At 42.5% G+C, this 25,518-nt stretch overlaps 1 protein-coding gene across 3 annotated transcripts in view; it reads right to left on the reverse strand.

The window, feature by feature from the left end:
* The window catches only part of PALM2AKAP2 (PALM2 and AKAP2 fusion), a 515,173-nt gene that overhangs the window by 278,088 nt on the left and 211,567 nt on the right, over positions 1 to 25,518 (reverse strand). For all 3 annotated transcript variants that reach the window (XM_070375129.1, XM_070375128.1, XM_070375130.1), the window contains 2 exons: positions 14,437 to 14,517; positions 8,039 to 8,169 (listed from right to left, as the gene is read on the reverse strand). In XM_070375129.1, the coding sequence (XP_070231230.1) occupies positions 8,039 to 8,169; positions 14,437 to 14,517 (212 nt within the window). The remainder of the gene's footprint in view (positions 1 to 8,038; positions 8,170 to 14,436; positions 14,518 to 25,518) is intronic.

Consider the following 25,518-nt stretch of genomic DNA (forward strand, 5'->3'; position numbering starts at 1 on the left):
TCCCCAGTGTATGGGTGGGAAAATTCAAGTCCAGAGAAGTTACAGGGCTTGTCCAAGATCAAACAACTTGTAAATGCAGAACTAGGGCTCAAACCAACTCCAAAGTCCAGATTCCTAATCACTACACTCTGCTGGGGGACCTTTGCATCATCACACATGGTTTCCAGCAGAGATGAGGTTGTATACAACCAAGAAAGTGTCCTTGGGAGCCAAGGGCTTTGGAAGGCTACAATGGAACCTGTACTTCTTGAAAGAATCTGAATGGGCCAGCCTCCCCAGTCATGATGCTCACTCACAATGGATCCAAGCCCAGACTCTTCCAGGTCCTTGAGAAGGGAGAAGGAGTATGTCTATCTGTCCATCCACCTATACCATGAGGTAAACTTTGGTATGATCTCACTCAATATCACAGGTCTCAAAGACTTTCAGCTTAAAATAACCACTTCTGTTGAAAATTTTGGAGTTGGGCAGAGCTGAAATCAAACACTGGCTCTTTCACTTCTTAATGGGGTCATTCTGGGCAGCAAGTCACTTTATCTCTCTTCTAAGATTCAGTTCTCCCAACTGTATAATGGGTATCATTATCATCACAACTATTTCATGAGAGTGTTCTGGGGATGAAATGAGAATATTAATGAATTCATGGAGGCCCCAAAGTTAGGTCAGTACCCAGGACAGAGGACAAGACCAATGCATATTAGACAATACAGTCCATTATATCATCATATGTTTTACAGTCTATATGTATATATTTTGAAAAGGATGGGAATCAGACCAGGGCTAGATGTGCTCAGATGTGGAATGCCAATGTGGCATGCTCCATGCCATGCTGAGAAAGAACAGTGCATCATGGACTTAAAAATAGCAAGCACAAAGAACACACTGAATCTTGAGCAAGTATCCTTTGTGATTCTAACGAACATTTCTGCGGTTGCCTTTTCTAGTACAGCTATTTGTGGGTGACTGTCATCTCTTTGGTTGCCAAAATCCCATAATATAACACACACATGCTTATGCCTGATGTCGCCAGTCTTCTGCTTTGAGTGCCTCAAGAATGTGGAAAATTAAGTGAATTCTGGTATCCATCAGAGACTAATGTAGGCACTCGAAGAATCTCGAGTCAGAAGTAGAAATGAACCAGGCCACTTGCGTCTTGAATTTTATTTCTAAAAAGTTGTATGACCCTCTATAGGTTAGCAATTGAGACTTGAATCTTTTACTCAGTGAATATTTTGATGTCACATATTTTAGAACTGATGGCTGTTGAGATGAAATTAGTCACCTCTGGGATGAGTCAGTTACATGTGGAGCTTTTGTTTCCTGAGAATTTAGCCTCTTTCCCCAATTCTGGCCTGTCCCCAAAACTACTTCCTTCTACAATAGTGATATTAATATTTCACTGCACAGGTATATTTATTTAGGAGGGATTTTTGGCCAACCTCCCAAATTAGAGGATCTCAGAATACCATAGCTAAAAGATCCTGAGAGACCTCCCACTGAAAACACGAGGGAACCGAGACCAGAGAGGATGAGAGATTTACTGAAAGCGACACAACGAATTAGCTGCAGAGCTAGAATCAGAACCTTGGCTTTGGCAGTTTGTTACTTTTTCATTTACCACTGCATGAGGTTTCTCATCTTCTTCGGGGGTAATTCTAAGGTGAGTGGACAAATTTTCCCTATATATCTCACTAATGAAAGAAACTTAACATTATATTTCAAACACTTAAATAAAACTTGGTTAAACAAGAAAGAATCTTAGGTGGAAAACCACAAGGCAAGTGACAAGACTTGTTGATTGGAGCAGATGTGAAATAGACAGAGCTGGTGTGGCTTTACCTACCTAAAATGTCCAAAAGCATCGATGGGAAACCCACTTGTGGCCCCCAGGGACCCATCACGTCCAGGGACGGCATGGACAATGGTGGGTGATGGGCCCAAGCCAGAAACAACCCTTTGGGCTTTCTCTATATGGCACTTCAATGGAAAAGCAGACAGAAGATATGATATTCAAATTTTTAAAAAAGAGTACAGCTTTTTCTTTCAACGATTCCAACCTTTTTTTTTTTTTTTTAACCCTGTTTTGCTCCTGGTTTCTAGTGAGCTGAGAATACAACCAATAGACTGACTGGGCCATCCCAACACTACCTCAGGAAAAGCTGTGCAAGAGAATTTGACAATCAATATATCCATTATACTGACCAGTTCTCATCTTCTTTCCCTGTCACCTTGATGTCATCACTTCAAGGCTATTGTGCTGTTAATTTTAGCCAGAAACCTTTGAAAATTGGTAGAATTTTCTGGCCTATGTGAAAGTAGCCATCTTTCCTGGTCTGTATCAATTTGCATTTGGTGAACCAAGGCTTCCCTGCTGGCTCAGGTGGTAAAGAATCTGCCTGCCATGCAGGAGACCTGGGTTCAATCCCTGGGTTGGAAAGATCCCCTGGAGAAGGGAATGGAAACTCACTCCAGTATTCTGCCTGGAGAATTCCATGAACAGAGGAGCCTGGAGGGCTCCAGTCCACGGGGTCACAGAGAGTCAGGCACAACTGATGACAAACACTTTCACTTCAAACCAAGGCTGTTTCTAATCAAGTTCAGATGAAAGCGTGGCTCCACCATGGGGCCTATGGGGGAAAGACCTCAGCCCAGTGTCAGGGAGACAGCTTTATTCCCACCTATTCCCAGGTGGTGCCAGTGGTAAAGAACCCGCCTGCCAATGCAGGTAGACGTAAGAGACAGGGCTTCGATGTCTGGGTGGTGAAGATCCCCCTCAGGAGGGCAGGGTAACCCACTCCAGTACTCTTGCCTGGAGACTCCCAAGGACAGAGCGGCCTGGCAGGCTACAGTCCAGACGGTCACACAGAATAGGACACAACTAAATGGCACCCCACGCCAGTACTCTTGCCTGGAAAACCCCATGGACGGAGGAGCCTGGTAGGCTGCAGTCCATGGGGTCGCAAAGAGTCGGACACGACTGAGCAACTTCACTTTCACTTTTCACTTTCATGCACTGGAGAAGGAAATGGCAACCCACTCCACTGTTCTTGCCTGGAGAATCCCAGGGATGGGGGAGCCTGGTGGGCTGCCGTCTATGGGGTCGCACAGAGTCAGACACGACTGAAGCGACTTAGCAGCAGCAGCAGCAAAGCAACTTAGCATGCATGCACGCACAGAAGTCCCAAAGCAGAGTTCATATTTCCCTGAGTCAAAGCCTTCAAATCAGTCTGAAATCAAGGGTCAGGGTTGTCCTTTATGTGTTTGGATGAAATCAATTTTCTTACAAACACTGTTTACTTCTCACTTCCCTTAGGGGTTTATAGGAATTAAAATGGGATTTCACTTATGATCTATGCTTTTTACCATTTTAGAAATTGTTTTTGAACCTGACCATGCAAAAGAATTACCTGGAGCAGTGTTTGAAAAACATAAATTACAGGACTCCTCACCTTGGCTCCCTTGTGGCACAGTTGGTAAGGAATCTGCCTGCAGTGTGGGAGACCTGGGTTTGATCCCTGGGTTGGGAAGATCCCCTGGAGCAGGGAAAGGTACCCAGTCCAGTATTCTGGCCTGGAGAATGCCATGGACTACGATCCACGGGGTCACAAAGACTCGGACACCACTGAGCAACTTTCTTTCACTGTCACCTTGGTCAGTGAATCCAAATTTCCTGGAATGAGACCTGGGCATTTATATTTTTTAAAAGCTTCCCAGGTGATTCTAATGCCTAGATTTAATAATTTGGTTACATTTTGCCCTCCCTCCCTCTCTCCTTCCCTCTGTTTTTCCTGTCTTCTTTGTGGGCTGCCCTCAAGACCTAAGCACCACATATTACAGTTTTAAAAGACAGACAGCATTCTCAGTTCCAAGCCACCACCAATTTACAAATAACATTTTGGAAGAAAACATGTCTGTTAACCTGGAACTGCCTGTATGGTTACTGGCACTGCAAAGGGTTTTCAAATCAGAATTAGAAATGTGGTTATGTTCTTTCCTCTTGAAGATATATCTAGTGAAACAGACATATGTCTAAGTACAAGTTCTCATGCTTTATTTTAAGTCTTTATCATATTCAGAATGGCCCAGACATAAGAATTCAGATGTGACCTAAATTCTACATACACATAAGTTCTGAGTTAGGTTGCTACCATTCTCTTCTCTTGTTCTAAACTAACCGAGCCTGATTTCCCTTCATCTTTCCTTGTAGGCATCCTCCACTGCTCCATCAGGTTCTTCAAGCTACTCCAAAATCACCAAGAGGAACTAACACACCTTCAGAGCACAAATGTACTAATATACTTTATTATATTCATATTATTATTATGTATTAATTCAATTTGAAAAGAATTCATAGATCTCTTTAGGAAAATCTAATTTGTTGCTAGGGGTGAACTTAGACAAGTGGACCCAAATGTTAAGATCTACAAATTAATGTTCTGTTTCAAACAAAGAAACTTTCCTTTGGAATTCCTTTATTTAGTGGTTCTGCAGAGTTTCCAGGATTCCTATTATGTAAAGATCAGATCTGACTTCAAAGCCACTCATATTTTCCTTTGTTCTCTTCTTCCTTTTCCTCTGAATTCCTGAGTTATTTTAGTTCATCCCCTTTCACATTCATTTGCTTTTCTGTACTTTCCCTCCTGCTGACCAGTTTTCCCTCATGTTTGCAGTTTTCAATGAAATAATCACGCTTCTGGAAGATTTCAGGATGAGTCCACATTTTCACCCTTTCCTGTATCTGTACTCTACTGTATCTGTATCTGTACTCTTCTACTAAAGGCTGACTGTCCATCTCTTCACCTGGGTTTGGGGATAAGCCATCCACCTATTTTAGCTAATGGCTCGCGGGCAGTTCTAAGCCTATGCATTATGCCTGTTCAGCCCCTTTGCACCTCTGCCATTCCCATAAAAGGGAATTGTCATGATTAGTTCATTCGTGCAGGGAAAGTATGAGCAGACTCATCCAACCTACAGCTTAGAGTCACTTAGCCAAACTCGGCTAAAATGAGCAAAGCCAGGCTAGCCAATGCACACAGACTCTGTAAAACTGGAGGATGCTTCAGTTTACAGTCAGCCTTTAAAGCAGTTCAAGGGATTAAGAATGTGAGAGAGAACCAGTGTTTGACTTCAGGGAAGTGTCAGGTGACTGAACATCCTTTAAGGGAGGAGTGGGGGAAAAGCGCTTTTCTTTCTTCCCTTGAGACTGGAGCTTAGCGATGCTAAACACCACAGAAGACAGAAGATGTAAGGAAGATGAAGGGAAGCAGAAACTGACATCTAGGGTAGGCAGAAGCTCCTCCCACAAGAGGCCCTAAGGAGGAAACGATGCACTGGCAGCCCAGGTCCTACAGAAAAGCAGCTCCAAGGACCACAGCTCATCCCCCAGTGAATGGCCAATGCCCATCTGGCCGATGTCCAGCAAAGTCATGATTATGGCAGAAAGAAATAGCCCCTGAATCTAGGCCTAAGCACCCCACTCCTAGCCCCTTAGTCTGTTAGGATTTCTTTCCTTCTGGCTTGGAAATCTCTCTCTCAAATGGCCTCCAGGAGATTGCATGCATTGAATGAGCTCTTTCCTCTACTTACTCAAAAAATGAAAAGAGATTTTCTTTATTGTTTTTGGAATATGGTCATGCCCACCTGAGCCACAAACCAGCCCCTCACTCTTATATCTCACTCCAATGATTAATTTAGCCAAAACTGTGTCTTGATTTAAGACTCTACTTCCACCTGTAATGGCTCATCTGACAGGTGAGAGTTACTACCTACTGGGCCAGAACAATAATATATTTGTATTCAAGTCAAAGCGAAACCGCCAATGTGGCTGAAGACCACGTTTTCTGATGCCAATTAAGAAAACTAGAAAAGGTTATAGAACTAGTTTTATCCTACTTTTGAAATCCTGTCTGCCTTCCATCTGTAACAACACCTACTACATGACATGAATGTACATGACGGGCTCAGTGAGAAAAGACATCTGGGTTTTAAAAAACGATTTTTAAATCAGATTTTCTGCCCATCTGTGTGCACCCGGTCTCCCTCCACTTCAGAGGGGGCCTGCAATTTTCATCTCTGTTTCTTCATCCTGCCTGGAACTCCTCAGGAGTATAATGCTGTCCCATGTGAGCCCGAACCACAGTTCTTGCTGTGACTAGGCTGTGCCCAAGTCACTGGTTCCTAGGGTTTTGCCAGCTTGGACTGGAAAGTAGCTTCCCAGGCTCCCTCTGCCAGGCAGGTCCCCTGATGCATGGTGCACCCAGCCCCAGTCTTTTCATTCGGCAAACAGCTATGGGGCATCTACTTGGTGCCAGACCCATCTGTCCTGATTACGCGAAACCAGCAAGAAAGAGACAGGAAATGGACTAGAGCTTTTAAGGAGAGTAAAGACAAAGAGATGCTATATGGTCTCAAATGCTATTGCAGCTGAAAGCACCATGGACTTGCCACTTTGAGACTTAAAAACAAACCTCCTACAAAACCATTTCTCAAAAGAAAAAAAAAATTCTCAGAGCTGTCTTTTCCTCTCTAACTTACTGTCGCTGTTTCCCATTATCCTTGGCTCCCTCATCTTGTCTAAGATGCAGCAAGCTGAGCCACTTTTGAGGAGAGGCAATCCCCAAAGCTCAGGACTCTGAGCCACTCATTCTGTCCCCTCCTCTTTCTATTGTCTGGGCTTCTAACATGAAAAAAATCCCTTTTTTTTCTCTGGGATCCTGCAGGTACTTATCCTCACAAGCTTGAGGTCAGCATTCACATAATTAAAATTTCTTCTTGTGATATATATATAAATAATTGGGTTGGTCAAAAAGTTCATTCATATTTTTCTGTAACATCTTATAGCAAAACCCAAATGAATTTTTTCAGCCAATCCTACACATACACACAGAAACATATATATATATATGTTAATATATAATTTAGCCTTTCCAATATTAAATATATGTATACATATATTACTTAGCTTTTATCCTTTATATTTTAAGAAAAATGTGCTTGTGTATGTATATGTATGTAGACACACACACATCTCATATACACTTTTTCTTAGCAGATTTCCCCTACAAGCAAAGCTTGGCCAAGCTGCTCCAAGAACTCTTTAAGGGGCCCTAGGGATCAAGTAAAGCAGGGACAAGGCCTTGGGACCTTATAGTCAGTCTGCTTTTCCCTTTGGTGATGCTATTGGGGTCCCCAAGGTATTCTCACCAGCTTCATTCAATCTTGGGTACAAATGACTGGAGGCAAGTTAGCTATTACTCTTTGTATTTTAAAAAGAGTTCAAAACCCCAGGAGAAAGAGAAGACACTCTCCAGGGTGAGATTTCTGGCAGAATTTGGGGGATGAGGTGGAGATGGAGATTTTGTTCTAAGGCAACTCCACTCACCATCTTCCGCACCATCTCACATCTCTGGCTGGGTGTCCTGGGACCTGCTGTGGCTACAAATCCCAAATGGAAACCTATATTTGTTTTGCTTCTGTATGAGTCTGGCTAGACACTGGACATACAGGAAGGTCACTTATCTCCTAGACTGAAATGTTCAGAACCTGCTTGAGGACCACAGAGCACCCTCTGAGCATTATACTTTGTGAATCTTTTAGAGCACAGGCACACAGCCTTCAGAGGGACTGTCAGTTTCAATTCCAAGACCCTTGGCTATAGATGTCCCACTTCAAGTTGCTCAAAGGTAGTAAATTTGGCAACAGACTAAGCGCTAACAGCCTGAGTTCAAGAAGGAAAAAGGCAAGAGCTGACAGAACTCAAAAGGGGGACATTTAGTGAAGGGGCAAGCTGCTCATCACATTAGTTGGTCCATGAAGACACCACTATACTATGTGACAGCCCAATACAATACTTAGTCCTCAGAGTAAAAATTCTGGATCATCTGGGAAAGTTTCAGTGGAAACAGTGTACATACTCTGTTTAGGAAGATAATTCTAAAGCGCTGGGGAAAGGTTTTGGCATTCAGAAACACCTAGAGGAGAATGGCAGTTGCTGCACCGTAAAGCCACAGCACGTGGCCCTGGACTGGAAACCACCTACCTCTGAATGTTATCTTCAAGCTGTTTGACTCTGAACTCATCCTCCTCAGACTGCCGCCTCCTGGCTTCCTCTTCTTCCGCGGTTCCAGCAGGTATGCCCTGCAGCAGCCATTTTTCTCGAAGTACTTTAGACTGTGGGAATGAGCAAAGAGAACAGACTGACGATACCTCTCAGTTCACACCGTCCTCTCCCTCCAAGGCCCCTCTGTCTTAGCTTTGCCCCTCATCAGTGGTCCCCTACTTGCTCCTACCCTATGTCCAGAGAGCCACCAGAAGGATTGATTTCCATATTTTCTATGATTAAAAATTTTGAAAACATACAGAAGAACAGAAAAAACTAGATGATGCATTCCTATGTAATTTCATGTGCATTTCACAATTATAAACATTTTGTCATATTTCCCCATATATTCTTCCCACAGAAGCATTTTAAAGTAAATAACCAATATCAGGACATGGAATTCCATGGCTCCTCTGTCCAGGAAATTCTCCAGGCAAGAATACTGGAGTAGGTTACCATTTCCTCCTTCAGGGGATCTTCCCAACTCGGGGATTGAGCCTGGGTCTACTGCATTGCAGGTGGATTCTTCACTGTCTGAGCCACCAGGGAAGCCCTTTCTACTGAAGCCTCTTAAAGTAAATAACCAACATCAGGACATTTCACCCATAAATATTTCAGTTTGAGTCTCTAAAAAATAAGGACATTTTCTATGCAACTGCAGATTGATTATAAAATTTCCCAAGATCACTTAATATCCAGTCCATCTTAATGTGTTCTTTTTAAAAGATTAAAAAGTATTGTTAAAAAGTACTTAAAATTTATGGGGCATTGTTTAATAATATAAAATCAGGTGTGAAAGCTTGTGGTGCAATTTGTGTATCAAGTTGTGGCTCTCTTGCCGGCTGAGTTGTGTCCCCCTAGTGGGCTGTCGTCTATGGGGTCACACAGAGTCGGACACGACTGACGTGACTTAGCAGCAGCAGCAGCAGGGGACAGGAAGAGGGGATCTAACAGAATGAGACAGTGGGCCGGTCTCAGGGAACTCGGCTTCCCAAAGGTGTTCTGACATTACAAGTTCCTTTACACCATGTACCCTGCCTGCCTGGTCAATATTTTCAAATTTGAACTTGGCTTTTCATACAGACTAAAAACCAAGAAAAGTCTAAAAACGGTTTGAATGGTTCACAATTGTGAGAGACACAATCGTAATGTCTTTGCAAGCAAGGCTCCTGATACCTTCAGGCTTCTCAGCAAATGACCCTGGAGTGTTGATCATAAATATCTCACAGGGTCACAAGTCCGTCTTTGATTTGTTTTTTCATTCAGTCTTCTGGAGAGAAAAGCCTGTGGTTTTTTAAATATAAAAAACATGGTTTTTCATAGCTTGGATTTAGAAGAGAACTCTAGTCAGTGTCCCTGCTCATGAATAAATAATGCAAAGGCAGCTTACGTACTGAAGATGTGGTTATGAGCAACTGGATTCTGACCCTGCTGATGTGGCATACAAACCTTTATAAGTGTGACAGTCCCAAAAGGATTCACATGGCAATCCGTACTGACGGCTTGCTATTGCTGGGACCTTGACATGACGGATGAAATAGACAAATCTCAGGCAATTCAACCAAGGGGCAAAGGGAATATTAAATTCAGTCTGTCTGGTACAATCCAATAGGTGATTTACTGTTTTAAACTCACATGATCACGAGTTACATAATAAAAACAAGAAAAATAAGTAATTGTGTCCATAGAGTTAAAAGCCAAGACAATTTTTCAAAGGAAGAATAGTGATGGCTCTTGCTGCATGAAATATTATGAAACATATTAAATGGCTAGAGGGATTAAAGAGAATGAAATTAGCACAGGAATGGCAGATTAATGGAATAAGAAGAATCCATAAATGGCAGGCTTGAATGTAAGTGAGAAATACGTATATGACAAAGAAGACATTTAAATCTGTGGGGAAAAGGATGAATTAATCGAAAAATCATGTTGAGGCAACTGCCTCACCATCAGGGAAAAGTAAAGTTATTCCTACCTTATTTCTTATAGGAAAATATATGCTAGATTTTAGTCGACAAACTACTGAAGCAGAAGAAACATCATAGATCAAGTGTTCAAGATGGAGATGTTCTTTCCAAGGATGACATCAAGGTCAGAAATTGTAAAGTGAATGTTAGATGTGAGTTTGAGTTCATACAAATTATAAAGTTTTGTAGAAGAACTTCAAAGAACCCATATACAAAAATCAAAACGGAGATCAAAGTTAGTGAATTTTGGATACTAATGTTAATGTAATTTCATTTTACTCACAGGCTGATGAGGCCTATAGTAAGGGCTCCATTATCTTACTCTATAAAAATACATTGGATCATATCTGGGTGGTAAGTGGACAATTGATAAGTTTTTGCTTTATATTTTCCTGTACTTTTAAATTTCACTCTTGAAATGATTACACACTTATTTTACAATCAGGAAAAAGAATATATCTATTAAAATTGCTTGCTGGTCCCATACATGAGCATTTCTTAGAAATTCTTAAGCACAAATATTAGATACTCAATATATCTAAGGATCTTATAAAAAGAAATCTGAGTTTAATTTGACCAGGACCTCAAGATATCCAGAGGTTTCCTAATCACTGGGTTGTAGCAGCTAATATTTCAACACCTCCTTCATCGCCTTATAGAATTTGCTTGTCATTCACATAAAAAGTAATGATATTTCATTTTGTGGAGCTACTATATAGCCCTATTGCAATTAATAAGTATATTAATCAAATATACAAGTATCAACATGATTGCCTTACATTCTATTTATTTGCTTTGACAAGAGACCAGTGAATGTCTAAATAATTCATATTTCATGGCATAAGAATAAGCATCCAAAGACTCTGATAATGAGAATTATATCTTAATAAAAATGAAATCAAATTCTAATGTTTTTACATTTAAATTTGCACTGATTATTTTTTTCTCCCTAAGAGCACATCTGGGATTTTGAAAAATGGTAAAATAAATAGTAATTATTGACCTATTTTCTACTTCAAGAAACTACCAATCATCACTGCAGCATATCTCCACATGGTCCAAACTTTCCAGAGCCCATGAAAACATATTTAGAGTAAAAGAGACACTGAGGAGCACAATTGACGTGTCTCTAGACAAATTATTTCATTTGAAGAAGAGAGTCTCCTGGAGAAAGCATGATTATGGAGACAGTCCTGGGGTTCAACTGGGCTCCCCATTTAGAGTTTCTACGTTCTTGGGCAAACTACTTGATCTCACCAGCTTGTTTTCTCACATAACCCAGGGGGAGTAGTATCTACTTTGGTGTCATTATTGAGGGGATATATTTAAAGTATCACACACACATTAGGCACTGAAAAAGACTCTTGAGAGTCCCTTGGACTGCAAGGAGATGCAACCAGTTCATCCTAAAGGAGATCAGTCCTGGGTGTTCGTTGGAAGGACCGATGCTGAAGCTGAAACTCCAATACTTTGGCCACCTCATGTGAACAGTTGACTCATTGGAAAAGACCCTGATGCTGGGAGGGATTGGGTGCAGGAGGAGAAGGGGACAACAGAGGATAAGATGGCTGGATGGCATCACCGACTCGATGGACATAAGTCTGAGTGAACTCCGGGAGCTGGTGGACAGGGAGGCCTTAAGTGCTGTGATTTATGGGGTTGCAAAGAGTTGGACACAACTGAGAGACTGAACTGAACTGATTATTTATTTTTTAATCTTATTGAATTTGTTACAATATTGCTTTTGTTTTATGCTTTTTTTTTTTCCTGGCCTTGAGACATGTGGGATCCTAGCTCCCTGACCAGGAATCAAACCTGCACTCCTGCCTTAGAAGGTAAAGTCTTAAAGATTGGACTACCAGGTAAGTCCCAGTGATGATGGACAAAGGGATGACATGGCTGCTGTGTTGCCACCAGGATGCTGGCTGGGTCTCCACCAAGAGCCCAGGGGGAGCTATAACCTCAATGAATGTACTACCATCCAGAGGTGAGGCTGCCAAGCTCCAAAATGAATGATCACAGGGAAGATGACTCATGCTATTTAAGGTCAGTCCACAGTTAACTGATTTAAAGTAGAAGCTATTCCTTTCTGGTGCCTGCAGTGATCATATGTCTCAGTCAGGCACCACCTTCCTTATAGTAAAATAACTCTATCATTTCGGGGAGGATGGACTGGGAACAAAGAGAGGCAGTCATGAAGGAGTTCCACCTGTGTTGCAGCGAGGCTAGAGACTGTCCTCACCCAATCTCACCAGGGCAGAGAAACTCGGGACCTCCCAGAGCTGGCATCTCTCTCCAGTGTAACACCTGATAAACCACACTGGAGATCTCTGAGCTTTCTTTTTTTGTTGGTCAAGGCTCACTAGTAAGCCTTTCCTAGTAAGAGAAAATTATACTGCATTGGTCTCCATTTATTAAATTTTCATCATTTCGAATCCTTTTTCCCCAGATATGGGAAGGTAACCTTGGTGAAAGTGCCATGTGCTTCCTCAAATAGTCAATCTCATCAACTGTGTGAAAATTTTACCAGGATAACCATAGAGAACTATCTTATTCCCTTGTCTCCAAGTCTTTGAAGGAATCTCACTGCTTTCCTATGCAATACTAAGTCATTTGTACTGTTATTTTTATTGACTGGATGAATGGGTGGATGGATAGCGGACAGATGAAATATGAAATAAACACTGTAACATTGGACTGGATCAGCAATGAATGAATCTTTAGGATCTTATTTGACACCCAAAAAGATGAGAAGTGAGACAAAAGAAACTTGATCTTCTGACATATGTTTATTGCCTGACTTTTGATTCAAAGAATGCAGATGCAAAGAACTTCACTGAGCTGAAAGAGGAGAGAATCTGTCTAGTCAAAAACATCCTCTCATTCTTTCAGTATTCTTATTCAAAAGTTCACCTTTTAAGCAAGAATTCACTGAGGTTTAGTACATTTTGGTCTCTTATCAGGAGTGAGGTGACTGTACTTTGAGCCAGAGACCCAGCTCTGTCCAGATTGACCTTGAACAATTCACCTGGTTCTGGGAAGTAAGCTTAAGCCACACCTCTCTGTAAAAAGAAGATGCTAACTTCGGCCCCCAGTCCTCCCTGAGGAACATGTCAGGAAAGAACAGTGGCATACAGCACACATGCAAAGCTTCCTACAAGGAAAGGTCCATAAATGGATTTACATGATAAGCAGTAAGAGAGAAAAAGGCAATTTTCACTACTGTGCTGCTTTCTTTCCTTTTAAACACGTTTCTCTAGTTCAAGTTAACGGTGAACTGATAAATATGGGAAGCAGATTTAGGTCATGTTGCTATTTAAAATCATGTTGCTGATGATTTCATTCTGAGGATTCATTTAGCACAACCTTGTCTTCTAGAAAAGAATGGGAAATGCAACTGTAAAGGTTCCTCTTGCTAAAAAAAAAAGTCCAAATAATCCACATCTAGCATCACCCTGAGAGTCAGCCCCACCTTCCCAACTAGCCCTCTGAGCGATCCAGTTTCTCTACATGCAATGTCACGGCAACTTGGGGTGAGCAAGAGAAGCCTTTTCTCAAAAAGCCAGGGGTAGTGAAAAGCCAGCAGCACCGCCCCGCTGGCCACTGGTCACACTATTCTCTGAGCCTGCAGAAAGCAACATTCTGCAGCCGGTGGAGTCCCTGTGACGGTGATAGAGCTTTCTCCTGGGCTGCCATCAACTATAATGCTTAAGTGCATTCTGTTTTAAAGAAAAATAAATAAATAAACACCTCTCTCTTCCCCGTGGTGCAATGAAAACCAACCAAGTCAAATCATTTCAATACTATCTTTTGACAGTGCTCTAACAGGACACTTTGAAAACTATTAAAGTAGAAATAAAACACATACATAATCTGGCATGCACAGCATTGCTCTTTTATCAGACCACACTGCTCTGATCTCCCTCTCCTCCATATCAAGACAGAAAAGATTGATATTTTAAATTTAATAAAGAGCACTATGTTAAATGTATCACCTCTGCATGCATGCACACACACATACAGCACCTATGGATTACAGATATAGCTCCGGAACTCTGCCTCACCCACCATGTGGAAATTCTCCTCCAATTTCTATATATAACCACCACAGTTCGGAGGCACACCCCACCCCCTAAACCGGTCCACAGGCACCCTATCATCTCATCAGGCTTGCAGAAATTGGAAGGCTGTGTAACAATGCCCTGAATTTGAGAAATTCCCAAGAACAGCCCAGGGATGGTTTCCTGACTGAATGAAAAAGGGCTGGTGCAGCCCTCGGCAGCGCCTTCACCCAGGGCAGGCTCTGCCCGGCTCCCTGGCGTGTGATCTGCATGTCTAATAACAGACAGGTTCGAGGGATCAGCTGCTTACCTTGGAATGCTGCAGCAGAAGTATCTGCTCGTCCAGCTCTTGGCGCTTGCCTTCTATCTCCGTCTGCCTCTTTCTTTTTTCCTTGAAAATAAAAGAGAGAGAGAGGCTGTAAGAGTGGGTGGGTGTTGGCTCCGGGAATCTGACGGCAGGAAGCAGCAGCGGCCGTACACATCTGCAGAGACCCTTCCAGAGATGCTGGGCGCACACCGTTGTCACCTGCCCCTCCGGGTCTGGGTGTGTTGTAAGCAGCAGCCTTCTCCTAACATGTCTGCTGTGGGCTCGGTGAGTGGGAGAATTCTCCTCACTCAGCCAAGCTGCAACAATTTAATCCAGAAGAAAGCAGCTTCTACACACACACACACACACACACACACACACACACACACGAGTCATGTTCTGTGCGGTGTTAATTTAGAGACAAAGAATAAAAATGTCTCAACTGTGAAGACAGAGGTTGTTCTCAACTGCAAAGATGATAGAATAAAACCGTGGGGAATTCTGGGCTTAGATTCCTGTTATCGAAACCCTGCATATAAATAATGCCATGCAATTTCAAATTTTGTAGGACAAATCATCCAGCTGGACCGACCAAACAATGCAAATTAGATGGGTGGTCTTTGTTTAAGCTCCTCTTGGAGGGAGCATTTCATGTGGGCAAAGGCTCACTCAGGTTATGGTCAATGTGAAGTCTGGACTGGGGCTGCCTGGGTCCAATTCCCAGCTTTTCTATCTGTTACCCGTGTGACCTCGGACAAGTTCTTTTACCTCCCTGGGTCTAAGTCTTCTCTGGAATAAAGAGAAGATAAGAACTTTACCTAAACCATATAGCTGGGCCCCTGGTAATGAGATGATGCATGTAAAGGACGTAGAACAATGACCGGGCACATAGTAAATGCTCAATAAATATTCTTTGCCGTTACACTTACTGTCACATATTTACTTCTAGACAATGCCTAGAGATGGCTTTAAAAGAACATATTTCCCTTGTATTCACAGCATAACTGTTTCACTGGAGTGTACACTTTGTATTTTTCTTCTCTATACATATCAAATAGAGACAATAAACATTACATAAAGGTGATTAATTTCTATTCTTATACAAAGGCCTGCCCTTATGATAGCTTACATGGTCAAAGTTTTGTTTCCAAAGTTCCTAAGGGTGTGATTTACTGACACATTTACTGCACTAGATTATTTCCTTTTATTCACATAAGCAGGGGGAAACTTGTTAGACAAGATACAATGGTGTTTCACACAACAGCCAAAATCTTGGAGACAACAATAATGTAAAAGCCTGGTTGTCCTGCTCTGTGTGAAGGGAAGCTTTTATTTCATGCAATTGCTATGTTTCTGTGGATGTGCATGTACCACTGCTGTTCAAATCAACACCATAATTATTTGTTATAACCAAGTTCTGTGTAATACACAGACTTTGAAGAAATAGTAGTTTATAATTTCAAGCCACTGGGACATAATATCCAAGTCAGGGACATAATCTCCTATGAGACCTGAGAACATTCTAGGAACTTATTATTTACCAAAGAACTCCAATCCATGGTGCATCATCGATGCTGCTTAATCCCAGAGGACGTCCAAGAATACACAATATATGGAGGTAGATGGGAAAAGGACGGACCAGTGATAACAACCCACCTGTCCAGCATCTCAAAGGTACTACATGATCAAGCAAAGACCTCTAGAACCACTATCTCTACATTCTAGGATTTCTCAAGGGTAAGTGTACTGGAGTTTATCTTTCATTCCCATGGGCTATCAAGGTATACTTGCATACATGCACGCTCAGTCACTCAGTTGTGGCCAACTCTTGGCAACCCCGTGGACTGTAGCCCGCCAGGCTCCTCTGTCCATGGGATTATCACGGGAAGAATCCTGGAGTGGGCTGCCATCAGAAGTGGCAATTAATGAGCCCACGATCATGAGTCCTAGAGCCCATGTTCCACAACAAGAGAAGCCCACACACCACGACTGGAGAGTAACCCCCCTCCTGTAACTAGAGAAAAGCTTGCACAGCAATGAAGACCCAGCACATCCAAAGATATAATAATAATAAAGCATCAATAATTCCACACATGTTAACTGAGTGCTGTGTATGCTACAGACTGTTTGCATTCTCCCCCAAAATTCATATGCTGAAACTTAACCCCCAAAGTGGTGATGGTATTAGGAGATGGGACCTTTAGTAGGTGATTAGGTCATAAAGGTAAAGTTTGTGAATGGGATCAGTGCTCTTATAAAAAGAACCCAGAGAGCTTTTCATTCCTCCCATTATGCAAGGACACACCGAGAAGACGGCTTCCTGTGAATCAGGGAGCAGACCCACATTAGAGACCAAATCAGTGGGTGCTTTGATCTTAGACTTCTAAGACTTCTTAGGGCTGTGAGTAAAAAAATTCTGTTGTTTATAAGCCACCCATTCTATGGTATTTCATTAGAGGAAACTGAATGGACAAAGGGCTTCCCTGGTGGCTTAGATGGTAAAGAATCTGCCTGCAATGCAGAAGACCCAATCCCTGGGTTGGAAAGAGCCCTGGAGAGGGGAATGCCTACCCAACTCCAGTATTCTTGCCTGGAGAATTCCATGGACAGAGGAGCCTGATGGTGTTCTAATTACAGACCTGGTTATTTGCAAATCTTCCCTAGGCCTTCCCACCTCTGAGTCTTTGTTCATGTAAAGTTCTCCCTGCAAGTTGCCATCCATCATATTGATGAACTATGTTTTGAACAGAAGAAATATCACCAGATGGTACAGGCAGTGAACCTTAATATAAGTAGACTCACTAGTGGTCACTGTGAACAGATACGATCATGAAAGATGCATGACTTTTAAGTTAGTTCTCTAATGAATAAACCAAGGTAGGAATTAGGTGGGTTCAGTGAATCAGCAGTACATTCCAGGGAACATGTGAGCAGGGCTGAAACACAGTGCATATTCCAGGGACTACGGAAATAGAAGGGAAATAAAATTGAGATGCAGGGCTTGCCTTTAGTAGAGACCTTTGAAACCCTGGATGCCAGGCCAAGACGTTTGGATTTCATTATATGAACAATGTAACACCGTTGTGGGTTCTAATCCAGAGAGTAACATGGTGAATCCGCATTTTAGGAACACCATCTTGCACAAGTGCAAAGGATGGATTAATAGGGGTTAGAACACATTTCCTGTAAATGGCCACATAGTAAACATTTTAGATTTTGTGGAATATACGGTCTCTGTTGTAGCTAATCAATGCAGCCACTCAATGCAGCCACTGCAGTGCAAAAAATAGCTGTAGACAAGCTATAAATAAATGCATGTGTCTGTTCTAATGAGCCTTCCTTGACAAACACAGGTGGTGGACCAGACTTAGCCCATGGGCGTAGTTTCCTGACCTCGGGATGAGAAGATCATTAAAAGTCTTAGGAAGATATCTTACATTGTCAGTGGGACTGTACACAGGAGCAGCCACTATGGAAAAGACTCTGGAGGTTCCTCAAAACACTAAAAATAGAGTTACCTTATGATCCAGTAATCCCCCTCCTGGGCATATATCCAGACGAAACTATAATTTAAAAAGATACATGCACCCCAGTGTTCATAGCAGCACTGTTTACAAAAGTTGAGGTATGAAAACAATCTAAATGTCTACTGATAGATGAATGGATAAAGAAGACGTGGGGTGTGTGTGTATGACTGACGTGACTTAGCAGCAGCACCATATATATACATATTAGATCAGATCACTCCCTCAGTCGTGTCCGACTCTTTGCGACCCCATGAATTGCAGCACGCCAGGCCTCCCTGTCCATCACCAACTCCCGGAGTTCACTAAGACTCACGTCCATCGAGTCAGTGATGCCATCCAGCCATCTCATCCTCTGTCGTCCCCTTCTCCTCCTGCCCCCAATCCCTCCCAGCATCAGAGTCTTTTCCAGTGAGTCAACTCTTCGCATGAGGTAGCCAAAGTACTAGAGTTTCAGCTTCAGCATCGTTCCCTCCAAAGAAATCCCAGGGCTGATCTCCTTCAGAATGGACTGGTTGGATCTCCTTGCAGTCCAAGGGACTCTTAAGAGTCTTCTCCAACACCACAGTTCGAATAATGTGGTATTAAATGTTTTTCTGACTTTTGAATCCACAATGTTTAAGCAGGCGACTTGGCTGGGTCATTTATTAGGGAAACCTTTGGTGATGTAGACAATCCAGTGGTTTTCCTACATATATACATACACACACACACACACACATATATATATATTGATTTTGGTGTTGACCATCTGGACATCACCAGATGGTCAACACCGAAATCAGATTGATTATATTCTTTGCAGTCAAAGATAGAGAAGCTCTATACAGTCAGCAAAAACAAGACTGGGAGCTGATTGTGGCTCAGACCATGAACTCCTTATTGCCAAATTCAGACTTAAATTGAAGAAAGTAGGGAAAACCACTAGACCATACATGTATGACCTAAATCAAATCCCTTATGATTAAACAGTAGAAGTGAGAAATAGATTTAAGGGACTAGATCTGATAGATAGAGTGCCTGATGAACTATGGAATGAGGTTCATGACACTGTACAGGAGACAGGGATCAAGACCATCCCCATGGAAAAGAAATGCAAAAAAGCAAAATGGCTGTCTGGGGAGGCCTTACAAATAGCTGTGAAAAGAAGAGAAGCGAAAAGCAAAGGGCAAAAGGAAGGATATAAGCATCTGAATGCAGAGTTCCAAAGAATAGCAAGAAGAGATAAGAAAGCCTTCTTCAGTGATCAATGCAAAGAAATAGAGGAAAACAAAAGAATGGGAAAAACTAGAGATCTCTTCAAGAAAATCAGAGATACCAAGGGAACACTTCATGCAAAGATGGGCTCGATAAAGGACAGAAATGGTATGGACCTAACAGAAGCAGAAGATATTAAGAAGAGATGGCAAGAATACATAGAAGAACTGTACAAAAACGATCTTCATGACCCAGATAATCATGATGGTGTGATCACTGACCTAGAGCCAGACATCCAGGAATGTGAAGTCAAGTGGGCCTTAGAAAGCATCACTATGAAGAAAGCTAGTGGAGGTGATGGAATTCCAGTTGAGCTACTTCAAATTCTGAAAGATGATGCTGTGAAAGTGCTGCACTCAATATGCCAGCAAATTTGGAAAACTCAGCAGTGGCCACAGGACTGGAAAAGGTCAGTTTCATTCCAATCCCAAAGAAAGGCAATGCCAAAGAATCCTCAAACTACCACACAATTGCACTCATCTCACACGCCAGTAAAGTAATGTTCAAAATTCTCCAAGCCAGGCTTCAGCAATATGTGAACCGTGAACTTCCAGATGTTCAAGCTGGTTTTAGAAAAGGCAGAGGAACCAGAGATCAAATTGCCAACATCCGCTGGATCATGGAAAAAGCAAGAGAGTTCCAGAAAAACATCTATTTCTGCTTTATTGACTATGCCAAAGCCTTTGACTGTGTGGATCACAATAAACTGTGGAAAATTCTGAAAGAGATGGGAATACCAGACCACCTGACCTGCCTCTTGAGAAACCTATATGCAGGTCAGGAAGCAACAGTTAGAACTGGACATGGAACAACAGACTGGTTCCAAATAGGAAAAGGAGTACGTCAAGGCTGTATATTGTCACCCTGCTTATTTAACTTATCTGCAGAGTACATCATGAGAAATGTTGGGCTGGAAGAAGCAGAAGCTGGAATCAAGATTGCCGGGAGAAATATCAATAACCTCAGATATGCAGATGACACCACCCTTATGGCAGAAAGTGAAGAGGAACTAAAAAGCCTCTTGATGAAAGTCAAAGTGGAGAGTGAAAAAGTTGGCTTAAAACTCAACATTCAGAAAACAAAGATCATGGCATCTGGTCCCATCACTTCATGGGAAATAGATGGGGAAACAGTGGAAACAGTGTCAGACTTTATTTTTGGGGGCTCCAAAATCACTGCAGATGGTGACTGCAGCCATGAAATTAAAAGACGCTTACTCCTTGGAAGGAAAGTTATGACCAACCTAGATAGCATATTAAAAAGCAGAGACATTACTTTGCCAACAAAGGTCCATCTAGTCAAGGCTATAGTTTTTCCAGTGGTCATGTATGGATATGAGAGTTGGACTGTGAAGAAAGCTGAGTGCCGAAAAATTGATGCTTTTGAACTGTGGTGTTGGAGAAGACTCTTGAGAGTCCCTTGGACTGCAAGGAGATCCAACCAGTCCATTCTAAAGGAGATCAGTCCTGGGTGTTCTTTGGAAGGAATGATGCTGAAGCTGAAACTCCAGTACTTTGGCCACCTCATGTGAAGAGTTGACTCATTGGAAAAGACTCTGATGCTGGGAGGGATTGGAGGCAGGAGGAGAAGGGGATGAAAGAGGCTGAGATGGCTAGATGACATCACTGACTCAATGGACGTGAGTCTGAGTGAACTCCGGGAGTTGGTGATGGACAGGGAGGCCCGGCGTGCTGCGATTCATGGGGTTGCAAAGAGTCGGACACTACTGAGCGACTGAACTGAACTGATATATAATATACACATACACACATGGAATACTTATTTAGTTACTAAGTTGTGTCCAACTCTTTGCAACCCATGGACTGTAGCCTACCAGGCTCCTCTGTCCATGGGATTTCCCTTCTCCAGGGAATCTTCCCAACCCAAGGACTGAACCAGAGTCTTCTGCTGGCATCTGCTGGCAGGTAGTTTCTTTACCACTGAGCCACCTGGGAAGCCCCACTATGGAATACTACTCAGCCATAAAAAGGAATAAAACATGGGTGAGCCTAGAGATTATCATACTAAGTGAAATAAGTCAGAAACAGAAAGAAAAATACCACATGATGTCACTTATATGTGGGATGTTAAATATGACAAATGAATTTATTCACAAAACAGAAAACAGAGCCCAGACATAGAAAACAGACTTGTGGTTGCCTAGCGGGAGTGGAGAGGGGAAGGGATGGATTGCCAAGGTAGGGGAGTTTGGGATTAGCAGATGCAGAATATTACATATAGAATGGATACACAAGGTTCTACTGTTTAGCACAGGGAACTATATTCAACATCTGAGATAAATCATAATAGATAAGAATATGAAAAAGAATATATATATATATATATAAAACCAAATAATTTTTCTGTACACCAGAAATTAATACAACATTGAAAATAAACTATATTTCAGCTAAAAAATACAATTAGAAAACATTTTAGGAGGATGCTACATTCACCCTGGGGAACAGTGGAGATGGATAAACTAACAAGCCCGTCCTAGCTCAGAGCTGTTTCAATCAGGTTGAAAAGTAAAGGACCGACACAGAGAGAATTGCTGAGGCTCAGGACTAATAGGATCTTGCGGGTGAGGCAATGTGGTGTCTTGGCTTTGAGCCACACAGACAGTGTTAATGTAGAAACGGGTAATACAGGCAAAGTGCTGCTTTCCCATTTATTCCGTATTCATATCTTCCCTTTGGAAATTTTGTATTGGGCTGAAGCTAGAAACAAAAGAGTTGTTAACATATACAACTGGGCATCAGCCTCTTCTCATCTGTGTTCTATCTGATGAAGACTCTGGGCTTAGTCCCATCACAAGAACACTTTTGCAACCATGACTCTTGTGGGGAGTCTTTGATGACCCCTTCCCACAGTGATGGAGTTAGGTCTTGAAGTCACTCCCAACTGTACAAGAGGTAAGATGTACAATCAGCATGTGTACACAATCGGATATGAGTCATAGCACAGCAAGCTCAAGGGGTCACTGCTGACTTCCTATTGCACGTTTGCTTGGGCTAGCCCACTGCTTCCCAGACTTCTCCTTCCCTTAATCAAGGCAAAACCACTAGCTCACTTCTTCTAAAATGTCTAAATGCAGACATTTAGTCTACATGATATCCTTTACTCTCAACAGCTACACAACCTATATAATATCAGTATAGACAACTATCAGATCTATATTTTCAGCCTAGATTTCTCCTGAGCTCCGAGTTTCCATATCCAACTGCCAACTGTTCATATCCAGCCCCTCAAAGCAAACCCCTGAGTCATCCTGCTGGCCATCCCTCCTCCCCTGCTCTCACATCTGTTCCTTCTGCATTCTTTATCTCAGAAAATGGCATCATCCCAATCGGAAATATGATTTATTCTGGACACTCACCAAGCCCTGATGCTTCTGCTCGTCATTTTCCACGCCTTCTACTTCCCGACTATAACGTTTATTACAACCTTAATCCTTCCTTGTTTACCTCCCCACCCCCACACGCAGTGTCTTCAGCACTCTACAGAGCTGAGCTGTTTATACCCTCTGGCCATCTGGATTACCGCAGTGATTTCCTCACTAGTCTTCTTGTCCCTGAGTCTTGGCTCTGAGTGAGGCACCCTCTACTTTGCTGCCACAGTAATATTTTAAAATGGAAATCTGACTGCTTCCATCCCTGGCCTAAAATCCCAGGATGTCTCCCACTGCCTACAGTGTAAATAGTTAAGTTCCTTCCCGTGGCCAAGAGGCCCCTCCTTATCTCAGTTTCATCTCAAGTCATGCCTGCCCCCACCCCAACCACATGCTCCAACCTCAACACATGATCTTAAGTTTCCTGATTTGCCAGGTGGGTTCAAGCCTTCCTGATTTTGTTCTTACTGCTTCCCCTGACAATAATGGATTTCACTCACTCCTTCATCTGACAAAAACCTTTTCTCCATGACAACCAGGTTAAATATCCATGAAGCTAGAGTGACCACCTGACCAGTCTTCCTTTCTCTGGAGAACCCACCTACTCTCACTGTAAACGGCATTGATGGAAACGCCAGAAACAGTCAGGCACATAAAGCCCGACTCATCCCTGCCACGATGGCTTATGTGTGACACAGATTAGGACAATCCAACTACCTTATCCTGTTCCAACAGGGACTGGTCCAAGGAGCAGCTAAATGACTGAAGCAGAACCTAGAAGAGATATTTCTAGGGACAGACACATGAATCCTAGGAGAGAAAAGCTCCCTTTTCACTAAGGTCAAGCCAGGATGATGTCTGAGTGGCAATTTTCCCAAGCCACATCCATCCCAAGAAATATATCCAAGCTGGAGAAAGATTAATCTGTAGCGAGCGAGGCAGAGCTAGGAGACAGAGAAAGCAGGATCCGAGTGAGACTGAATCCCAGATCTAGTTGCACATGAAGCCGGAACCATCCGTGGGCTTCCTAAATTACATACACTCATAAATCTCCCTTCTGATTACGCTAGTTTGAGTGGTGTTTCTGTCACTTGCAACTCAATGAGTTCTGGAAAGTACAGAAGCCTCTTCTGCTTCATCCAAATAGAATTCATCACCCCTTCCTTCTTTCTTCCTTTCATGGATTATAGATCTTTCTATTTTAGTACCCTGAGAATTTTAGGACTTTATGTACTTAACTTAACACATCTTCTCTTCCTACCAAACTATGGGCTCCTAGAGGACAAGGATCTCAGCCCACGCATCTCCGAACTTTAGAGTGAGACATGTAACAGACACTCAGTAAGGATCTCTGAATGAGACACTGTTCTCCCATTATGTTTCTGTTTGTCCAGATCCCTTAGTCAAAAACATCATACACCTGCACTCATGATTTCAATAGCAATAAAACTGAAACACTGAAAACACGGAAGTGTCTTTCTGTTAGCCCACATGGAATAGACCCTTATTGCTCTGCCTAGAAGAAAAGTTTTAAAAAGCTCATTCTGAGAAAAAATCATGGAAAGCTCATTCTGGGGAGAAAGGCCAGGGGAAATAGAAATTCCAGGGAAAGCATAATGAGCTGACAGTAGCAAACTATTCAGGAGGAATGTGCCTCAGGAGACATTTGGAATGAAGTGATCTCAATCCATTAGGAGGATTTCCAGATCTTTCCACGATCTGGGAGGCCTAGCAAACCACTTTCATCATCTTTCTGTAAATTATGTATTTTCCTGGCAAGTGTTTTCTGGAAGTATTGCAATATGATGAAACCGCAAACTCTTAGTGTAGTAAGGCACCCCCGTATAGAACACAGGACAGTCTGTTCAAAGGTGGTTAATAAGTATGACGGGAAGACCAGCATCACAAGGAGTTAGAAAGCCTGTGTCCACCCTGGTGCCGCTTCAGGAAGACTCCCTTTTCTCTCCTACTGCTTGTGCTGCAACCCAGGCTTTGGGGAATGCAAGAAGGTGGCTGGGGGAGGGGTCTCCACTGAGTTTCTGAGAAATAGTGAGAGAGGGAAGAAGCTGAGCAGGAAGGCTGTGAGAGGCAGGGAGACAGCGCTTCCTTTCCTCTGCTGGGGGCCATTGTGGCTTGGGCTGATACCTCAGGCCCCAGGGCAGAGCAGGGGGCAGGAACCGGAAGTCCTCCTCAAGGTATTATTGCCACTAAGATATCCCAGAATTTTGATGAGGGGGAAAACAGAAAATATGTTATGGATGGACTGAGAGTTTATCACACTAAAGCCAAGTAAGTCAGAAAGAGAAAGACAAATACCATATGATATCACTGATATGTGGAATCTGAAATGTGACAAAATGAACTTATTTATGAAACAGGAACAGAATCAGGGACAGAGGGAACAGACCTGTGGTTGCCAGGCAGGAGGGGGAATGGGGAAGGGATAGATTGGGAACGTGGGGTTGGCAAATGCAAACCAGCACATATGGAATGGATAAATAACCAGTCCTGCTGTATTGCACAGAGAACTATATTCAATATCCTAATACACTGTAATGGAAAAGAATATGAAAAAATATATATGTATAACTGAGTCACTCAGTTGTACAGCAGAAATTAACATTGTAAACCATCTGTACTTCAATAAAATTTAAAAAAGAAAATAAGTTAAAATTGAAATGTTGCAACCTCTTCTCATTATACTGCTAGAGGAAGCAAATTTTGTGTTGACCCCTCCCACTGTGAGCTTAAGGCAACACGATCCCCCCTCCATCACACAGGCCTGTAAGTGACTGTGGGCTAGCTGGTTCCTAGGCTTTGGTGATGCATCATCAAGGAGAAAGTAGAGTGCCAAAAAAAATGTACAAACCAGACTGTATTAAGTAGTTTGCACTTGAATAGGGGAAAGGGAAT

This window comes from Bos mutus, chromosome 8 (genome assembly GCF_027580195.1).
Source record: "Bos mutus isolate GX-2022 chromosome 8, NWIPB_WYAK_1.1, whole genome shotgun sequence".
NCBI lineage: Eukaryota > Metazoa > Chordata > Mammalia > Artiodactyla > Bovidae > Bos > Bos mutus.